The sequence below is a fragment of the Poecilia reticulata genome, linkage group LG5 (assembly GCF_000633615.1).
Source record: "Poecilia reticulata strain Guanapo linkage group LG5, Guppy_female_1.0+MT, whole genome shotgun sequence".
Taxonomy (NCBI): domain Eukaryota; kingdom Metazoa; phylum Chordata; class Actinopteri; order Cyprinodontiformes; family Poeciliidae; genus Poecilia; species Poecilia reticulata.
Genome location: NC_024335.1, coordinates 31,470,018 through 31,479,622, shown reverse-complemented (window position 1 = coordinate 31,479,622; position 9,605 = coordinate 31,470,018). Strand labels below are relative to the sequence as shown.

General features: G+C 45.6%; 1 protein-coding gene across 1 annotated transcript; it reads right to left on the bottom strand.

Annotated features, from left to right (window-relative positions):
* Window positions 1-1,562: 1,562 nt before the first annotated feature.
* Window positions 1,563-3,079, bottom strand: id1 (inhibitor of DNA binding 1, HLH protein). The gene is made up of 2 exons (XM_008410561.2): window positions 2,531-3,079; window positions 1,563-2,286 (listed from the first exon to the last, which is right to left on the bottom strand). The coding sequence occupies exons 1-2, from the start codon at window positions 2,876-2,878 to the stop codon at window positions 2,251-2,253; spliced, it is 384 nt and encodes a 127-aa protein (XP_008408783.1). The 5' UTR covers window positions 2,879-3,079; the 3' UTR covers window positions 1,563-2,250.
* Window positions 3,080-9,605: the final 6,526 nt, after the last annotated feature.

The window sequence follows — 9,605 nt, the reverse complement described above, 5'->3', positions numbered from 1 at the left end:
CTTTGGCGTGATTCCCAGCCCATCTGCGGCCTGGCCCGCGGATTACTGTTTGTTAATGTTTCAATCAGCTGTGTGTTGAGGAATGTGGAGCTATTTAACCTGAACTTCCCCAGGTGTGCCGAGGCGCCGCTCAGTCTGGGCCCCGCCGCCCTCCCCTGCCCTTGGCACAAAGCTATCACACAAACACAATCACACACTGGCCGCGCCGGGGCTGCAGCTGTGCGCATCGCACCGCAGGGAAATGGGAAAAACATTGCACCAGGGAGACGGAATAAATCTTAGAGCGAATCGCCTCGCCAAAGCTCGTTTTTTTTTGTTTGTTTTTTTTTTAAACCACTGAGTGAGAGAGCAACAGAGAGAGAGAGAGAGAGAGAGAGAGAGAGAGAGAGAGAGAGAGAGACGCCGAAACAGAGCTGCAGATTTACGCGATAACATATTGGAACAGTACATTTAAATGATGTGTTATGACGTGAAACAAGCCCCCCTTTAAGATTATTGTTTCTTCTTCCCTTTATAAACTTCTTTCTCTCTCTCTCTTTCTCTCTCTCTCTCTCTCTCTCTCTCTCTCTTATCATTTCACACCTGGAGAATATTAAAAATGAAAATGGATTTGATTTCACGTTTTGACCGAATCTGCCCGTCTTTATCAAGGTCTGCATTTCCTCTTGTAATGTGATACTTTAATGGCCCACAGAGGCAAATGAGCAATTTAAGTACATGGATATGAGCCATTATGTTTACCACCAGCTGCGCTTGGATGTTACCTGCAAAGCCGGCCCAAGGGATAAGAAAGCCGAGCTGGTTCTGAACGTTTATGTTTTGATCTTCTTAAAGTTGGACATCTCTCACTTTTCAAGTTCTCCAAACTTTTGGAGAAAGTTTTTTTTTTTTTTTTTTTCCATAACTATGAGTATGTGACATGCAGAAAGTTAGATTATCTATTAAGAATGAGCCTACTTTTATGCAAAAACGTACTTTTTAGCTTTGGGAGTTTTAAATTTGTTATGGGGTCGAAGAGAATGGGGAGGTTAGCTCTAATAATAAAGTGGAACTTTAAATAAATATTTAGATTGACTTCTCACTCCTGAATCTACATTAAAGTGTTGAGAGTTGGGGAAAAAAAACTTCCAGATTAAATAAATCAGAGACACACCTACTTGTCTGTGATTTAATAAATGACTCAAAGTAAATAATGCTGGTCAAAGCAGCTCGTTCGCTTATTAGAAAACGGTTAAATCAGGCTAATAAATGCACAACGACCATTGGACAATTGAGCTATTAGCATCACTATGGTGACCTCGAATCAAATACTGCTCAGGGGCCCCATAAAATCTTTTGCCAGCCCTGTTTGGCTGAGTTTTCTTTTTTTAACAGCTTCTGGTAAGTTTGAGGTTTTTCTAGTGATGCTTTCACTGTCACATAAAAAAAAAAATTAACAGACCTGTGCAAAAACACACCTAATACTCCTAAGAGTATTTGCTTTATTAGGAAAAAAATATATATAAAAAAGTTTGATTTCATCCTTTAAATCTCTAGGTGAGAAACAGACGCAGCACACGGGGTTCTTGTTCAAAAAATAGTGTTCTTGTTTTAATAAAAACGCAAATAAAGTACATTGTAAGAAAACAATATCTTCACATACTGTGGCATTGTAATATACAATACAGTTTGTCACTCAGGAATCTGAGAAATAAATTTTTCTTCTTCTTTTACAAAATGTTTGAATTCTTTATATGATTTTACACAAAATACAAAGAGAGAGAGAGAGAGAGAGAGAGAGAGAGAGAGAGAGAGCGCGACAGAAACACAAGCTTTTTTTTTTTTTTCCTTTTTCGAAACTCTACAAGCAGCAGCAGCAGCCTGTCGCTGGTTGCTCTGAACTTTGTCTTGGTCCCTCTGACTGACCCAGGCTCTCTAGATCTGGACACCGCTGCTCTCAGAGCCCCCGGATGAATCGAGAGCTGCGAGTGACAAGAGTCCACCGCGGCCGGAGGATGTCCAGTCTTGATTTTCTAGCTTTTGATTTAATTTTTTTTTTTTTGTAATTTTTTTTCTTTTTCTTTTTGTAAAGTTTTTTTCTTTTTCTTTTTTTTTTTTTTAAGTTGGGAGAGTTTTCAACATCCCCTACACAGTTCGAGGCGCTAGATTTCGACGTTTGCCCAGAATGTCACACCGGGTTCGCCTTGTTGGTCCTCCGCCGGGGCGCACGGCTTTTGAGGGGTTGATGTGGGGAAGATGCTCCATCTGCTCTTAGCGACACATTATCCTCTCTTCTGAGCAGCCGTTCTGGAGGAGGGAGAGAAAGAGAGAGAAGCAGGTCAGTGCATGTTGCTTACCGCCAAACACAGATGTGGTTTAAAAACGAAAAGCAAAACAAAACGTGCGCTTTTACGCATAGATTTGGCAACTTTTACGCACTCGCGCTCTCATGCGTCCATTACAAACGTGCATCCTGCTTTACGTGACGCTCTGATCTGTGTCTGCGGCACGTGCGAGGATGGAGAGGGGGGCGGGGGAGAGGGATATTTACCTCCACCGAGATGCTGGCCAGCTCCGCGTTCAGCGTGGTCAGCGGCGTGCGGGGGACGGAGTGCTGCTGGCGGCTCTTCTCCGGCTCGTCCAGCTCGACCTGCAGGTCCCAGATGTAGTCGATGACGTGCTGCAGGATCTCCACCTTGCTCGCCTTCTTGTTGGTGGGCAGCGTGGGCACGAGCTCCTTCAGCTTGCTGTAGCAGCTGTTCATGTCCTGCAGGAAGACGTTCATCTGCTCGTCCAGCAGCGGGATCTTGCACTTGGTGATGGCCAGGCTCTGGTCGGACAGGCCGATCTCTCCGCCGACCTTGCTCTTCAGGGCGCAGGTAGATCCGACAACCTTCATCTTTTGTCTCGTTAGCTTCCACAGAATGCGCCGAGGGGCGTTTTGGGAAAGTTTGAGGAAAAAGAAAACGCACACCCCCACGCGCGCGCACACACACACATACACACACACACACACACAACTGAAACGAGCGTCTTTCCTTCCTCTCGGAGGTAATGTCTACAAGTCTGTGTTGACAGTTCGCGACGTCCACATGGGGAAGCCTCCTCGGCCTTTTATAGGACGGCAGCGGCTACGGGGTGTGCGGGGCGTGGCCGAGCCGTCCCGTTTGAAGGGAGACGGCCAATGAGAGGCGCTCCGAAGGCGCGCCGTCAGCCAATGTCTGCGCTCCGGGCTGGTTATCGGAATTTACAATCTGTTTGAGGGATGGCGTTACAAATGGAAACAAATGTGTGTCTTTTATGGGTAATATGTGGGAATCCAGCTGTCCACGGCTTGGGGACTCTGCAGGTGTGGATTGCCTGGAGGTGGTGGGGGGTTGGGGTGGGTGACAGTCCAATCCAATGGGTGGTGAATTCCGGGGCCGTGCGCTGGGAGAATGTGTGTGGGATGGGACGGAGCTGAATGGGATGAATGGTTAATGACAATTAGGCCACCGCGGTGCCCCAGATTTGCCTTTGACGGCCGCTGATGGCACTGCAGATGTGCCGGACAATGGTACAGTAAGTTTAGGGGAATTAATCACACAGGCTGAGAAGAATGGGAACCTCTTTTTATATACTTTTTTTTTTTTTTTCCTAACCTGAGTGTCTCAATTATTATGGAAGAGCCGGCCCAAGGCAGAAGAGATGTAAGCAGCAAAACAAACCTGAACACCACAAGGTCCATAAAAAGTTGTATTCTCTTATGAATTAGAATATATTTACTCTGTAGTTGTCATGACGCATAGAAAACATAGAAGTGCAGAAAAAAAAATTGGTTTACCTGCTCAATTTATGCCCTAAATTGCACATTTTAAGTCTTAATATATATGCGCAATATTATCATTTTCCTGGAACATAATTTTGTATCTGTCTGTGCAGTGCTTCTTAAATTTAGTGAGCTTTTATCAAACATTTAGTCTCATGCACAAACATGTCTGTGCAAAATATTTTCATCAACACTTCTCTCATATTTTCCTTAAAAGTAGCCGGAATGGCTTCTCAAAGAGGATTTTTAGGTACCGTTGCTTGTCAAAAGTCTGCGTTTTATTCAAAAATCATGTGAAATTTTTTTTACGGCACCACATATCACCCGTCTACAAGAGTAATGGGTTTGACAGCTCTTAGTAAAAGCACTTATTAAATCAATTGTTTGCATCTGGCGTCAAATGTGCATTTCTTACTGTAATCGTCAATTTTACGCGTAGCTCGTAAAGCCTACTGGTCGCCCTCGGCAAAATTAGCCCGGAGAATACCTCTGTTTACTCGCAGTGATTTGATTTGTAAAAACACAACGTTGTTTATTCATTGAACAGGTTTACAGAACAGCTCAGCAAAAGCCATAAAAGTCATATTTTCATGCTGGCGGCTGGCGGTCTCCAATTTTGTTTCAGTCAGTCTTTTTTTTTTATTGTGTTTGTCTCAATGAGATTTAATTTATGAGGAAGATCTGGCACGGATAACGGTGCTAGATCATTCTCATTGTGTCACTCTGATCACACAACAGCTGCAAATTACATAATAATAATAATAATAATAATAATAATAATAATAATAATAATAATAATAATAATAATAATAATAATAATGCTGGCACACAATTATCATAGATGCAATTTTTATTTCTTTTACAAAGGCTTGGCAGAGCAAGTTTTCTTTTTCTGGGAAGTAAGTTTTGTAAATAAATAACTGGTGCTCATCTCCAATGACCAAAGAGAAAAACCAATAAATTTTTTTTCCTTAGTCTAATTAGGATTTTTTCTTCCCCAAGTAATGAGATTGAAAATGAAAACATATTTGTTGATTTAGTTCAATAAATCTATAACAGCTGTAAAACTGAAAGTTGGCCCCCAAAGGACATGCCACCCTGGGTCCTGTTTAACTTCGTACTGCCTCTGGCTGGTAGTGTTTTCTCACTCTGAGAGTTTATTGAATTGACCGGATAGTTATGGACTTAGAAGTGTTACGATCTGTTTTACTGATCTGGAAAATTAATCCCAACGTCACCGGCGCTCTCTGGGTGAAATCTGCGTTCATTAAACTCAAGGCTTTCTTTATGTTCACAAAAAGCACACAGTCCCGTCACCCCCCCGCCCCCCTTTTTTTTTTTTTTTTAGCGACTAGCTGAAGGAGAGCCAGTGTGAGCAGCAGCTTCACGGATTCCTTCACATGTTTCTGCAGTGTGTGCTCAGCCTTGTGTGCACACGAACTCAGATCACATCGCTCTGTTCCGAGCCTTCCTCCTCCTTCGCCGCCTCCTCCTCCTCCCAGATTGTCCAAACAAGCCAGAGCAGACTGGCAGGCGCCAGCGCGCTGACGTCACCCATTCATCCGAGCCTTGACGCCTGTCAGCCTGGCGCCGCTCGGGCGGTCTCCATGGAGATTTTAAACAAGAGGGCTCGCGCTCTGCAACTCCTCCATTCACCTGCGTGGAGGAGCAGCAGCCATGAGAACAAACCGGCTCAGGAGCCTTTTTTTTCTCTCTCTCTTTCTCTCTTTTCTCTCTCTCTCCTCCATTTATCACCTTAAAGCAGCGGGATGAGATTACCGCCCAGCGCACCTGCGGAGCAAAGCGCTGTCAGCCGGTTAACAGCGGGGCAACAAAGGAGGAAGGCTCGTCATTATGCTGTTTTAACAGGGAATAAGTGCAGCATTCCTGCAGACAGCCCACTTTCACTGCTTTATGTCCCTGTGGTTGCTATAAAGGCTCAAAGCATGCATTTTATTTCAACTGCTGGAATTTTCAGCTTTATTTCTGCAGAGCTTTATAAGCTCAACACAAAGTTCTGCGTACGCACAGAGCTAGCATAGCACAGACGGAAAAAGCAAGACTTACACAGAGGCTTGCCTTTTTCAGATTTCAGATAAAGCTGTGTACAAAAATTTAGTTTCAGCAACACAAAAATAAGTTTTATGCTTAACCGCTGACCCAAGTTTCATTCTTATCTCCTTCTGAGCAAACATTACAGCAAAACCGTAATGAAACACATGACATATTACAGATTATGTTTCTGAATTAAAGAGATCCTGCTGATTTTAAATACACTCTGTAAAGCTAAAGCCGGCACTCTAAAAGCTATTGTGTTAAAATAACCCTACTTTAGTTCATAACACTGTAAAATGTTATTGTGTGTGTGCGTGACCAACTCTGGCCAAAGTTTGATAGTTCAACACATAGCACTAACTTGCGCTAACTACTTAGTAGGTGAAAGGCTAATGTTAGCTTAGGTGAACAAACTCGTTTTATTGACACATCTCACTAACATCAACAGCACATAAGACATAATTTTATGATGTTACTTCTTTTTTTTTTCTCTCTCTTACCCTGTGTTAGTCTCATGAGGTTGTTGTATAGTTTAAAATGGCAGCCTGTGAAGAACGACCAGGCTCCACTTGGTCTCTACTCTAACCCCAAAAGCCCAGCGTCTGACCCAATATTCTGTTAAAATGACCCAACTCCTGTCCGCTGCAGTTAAAGCCAGCATTGTGCTTTAAGATAAATACCCAGTAGGATTTAATGGGTGTCAGAATTATACACTTGTAAGTAATTATGTCCTTTGTTAGAATGTGTTTTGAGGTACGTTGGCACCTCTGCCACCGCAGGATTTTCCCTTCGTTCTGTGCTGTCAGTTTTCATAAAGTAAGTCATGCATGTCGCGTTATAAGAAAAAAAAAATGACAGAGATAAGCATATTTAATAAATCAGGCTTAGTGACACTAATGCTGGAAATGTTACTCAAATAATGACGGAATAAAACCTCCTATTACACTCCAACACAGGCAAATATACTTTCTTTTTTTTCTTTGTCTTTTTTTTTGATTATGTCTGATTCAGCAAATGTAGCATGCAAAGCTGTCTTACGCAGAGCTTTAAATGTAATTCTGTCATCTGCAAAATTGTTGCAGAATACCAAGTGTAACAAAGTTAACAACCACTAGATATTTCTTCGAGTTGTCCCAGTAGCTTGTAACAACTTTTCTGAAAACTTTTTTTTTTTTGCCCTGTCTCCCTCTCCCTCTCTTTTTCTCTCTCTCTGCCTCTTTTTGCCCTCTGTCCCAGGTCGCAGCTGACAGGGCGGAGGGAAGGGCCGGGTGGGCAGAACAATGGGAGTGCGGTGCAGGGATTGTGGGAGAGAATCTAGGCTGGAGCCACAGTGTCTGGAGCGCCCCTCCACTCCCCTCATCCAGCTTTTGTTCAGCTGCAAAAGCTATCAGCACTTCCTACTGACACCAACAATAACTCCACACAGCTGGGCCCTTTTTAGCCTGTTTACAGCACATCAAGGCAAGGGGAGAGAGAGAGCGAGAGAGAGAGAGAGAAGACAGAGAGAGAGGCAGAGGAGGGGAATGAAAAGTGAAACATATTAGCTCCTGATTTTAGCTGACAGAATGTCAGTGCCCCTCTCCCAGACACTGGATTCATTTCCCTGCGGACCCCTTACATGTGAGCTGATTATCGCTCGGTGCTCTGCCGCCGCGACAGGCTACTGTTTGTGCGAAGGGGCTGTTGCGACATCGCACATCCATCAAGCAGCAGAAAGTCAACACTTGTACTCTGTTACATCACACTGTGTGTCTTGGTTATATTTAAAACTCCTTCCCGGTAGCATTTCTCTGGAGTAAATTGTATTTGTTGGAGGGGGAAGCGCATTAGCCGACACGCCCTCTTTATCGCTGCAGCGAGTGAAGATCAACAAAAAGCGGCCTACAGGAAGCCACGTCGGTGCAGGAATTTACTCATAGGAAATAGCACATTCCAGCAATGCCTTGACACTTTTGCTGCTGGTTTTTATTGCTGTGAGAACAATGTGTAGTACTCCGAGCGCTTCCTGAAACATGAAAGTGAGCAAAGCGCTTGAATAAACCCTTTTCTTCGACGGATTATACCTTTTGAGATGAGCTCTGGGGAAGAATTTGATTATGAGAGGAGAAGTTTTCAACAATTTTCACTAACGCGCTCCTTAGCATAGGTCATCTCCTCGCAGCTGTGGGATTAGTTTCCAGTTCCCAGTCAGGCTCTTCCTGTTTGCTCGATAATGATCACACCTGTGCGCAGGTGTGTGTGTGTGTGTGTGCAGAGAGGCTCAAACGGGGCGGGGAGGGGTGAGCGTGGTGTCAGATACAACACACGGCAGTGTCACCATCTGAATGATGATTGAGTGGCGACATTTGATACGCATCAGCAGCAGGCACAAGTGCAGGAAGTTCGTGGATGTTTGTAAAGCTGCAGTGGGTGTACTGTGTGTGCGTGTGTGTGTGTGGGATTCCTGGCCTGGCCTGGCCTGGCCTGGTCGCTGCATGGGCAGCCGGAGGACCTGTAATGACTGAGGACCAGTGGTTAGGACTCACTTCCTGTGGGAGTCCTGGTTTAGAGATGTGTCATCGGCAGGGCAGACCGACTGGAGCCTCGCTGCCGCCTGTTGGGTGTTTTCCCTGTGTTCAGACAGGCAGATTTGGCGGGTGGATGCATGCCCTTTCCTGAGAGCCAGGCGTAGGTTACAAGGCCGCTATCTACCATCTGATAGCTGACGCCCGCCGGAACTTTGCAGGGATCCTTGAACCCCACAGGTGTCCTCCGCCGTTCGTCCTTGGCCAGCTTGTTCCCTCGTCTTCTGGACCCAAACCTCTCCCCTCCTTTACGTCCCTGTGGCCATCGCCCTCCGCCTGGTTCCCACACACACTATCAAAGACCTTTAATGGCTTCTAATTAGCTCCCCATCTGTTGGTGACAGCGCACTGGTGGCATGCTAAAGCACCCATTGAGAGCACGGGCATTGTGCTCTGGAATACTTTCCACTCCAGTGGCAATTGCCTGGAGAGAGAGCTTTAGTTTGGGTGTGGGGGGTTGAGTGTGCATGTTTACGTGCATGTGTGTGCTAGATGGAGGTGGGGGGCAAAGGGAGGGGTGTTCAGGGAAGACTTGCAAGTTTCTCGCTGTGCTCGGGGGGCTCGGGGAGAGGAGGAGGAGAGTGGAGGGAGACACAATGGGTGACAGTGTTACGGCTTGTTGCAAATCTAATAACGCCAGAGCCTTGTTTCCGTTCAGCGGTCATCACCCCCTGCACAACTAGCAGCTATTTAACAATCCCACCTCACCCCCTCCACCGGGTTGTTTAAACATAGCAACAGTTTGCCATCGACGTCACGCTCTGGTCCGGCAGAGGAGTCGCTGCGGGTTTTGCGGTGATGCCGACAGGGAAGCTGGAGCGTAAACCTGGAGAGATGCACCGCTGTCCCCAGGAAACCACTGACTCTACCTCACCTCTCGGACCCAACAATTGGCGCGCCTCTATGGGAACTGTAAATGAAGCCTAATGAGCCTTATTCGTTAGCATGGCCTGTCTTTGAGTGAATGTTGCTTGTTTGTCACATGCCTATGAGGCCCTCTCCTTTGCAGGGCTTCCAGCGGGGCCTGGTTGTGCTGGTAGCAGAAGGGGAGGCCAGCTGTTCCCAGCTGGTAGCCAGAGGATGCCTATGGGGGACAGAGCTGATTGCTGTTGGCCAGCTGCCCCCCTGCTGTAAGAGGAAGATGGGGAACAAATAAATAGGCTCTTCTGTTCTCGCACCATTTCTAATTTCCTCCTCCA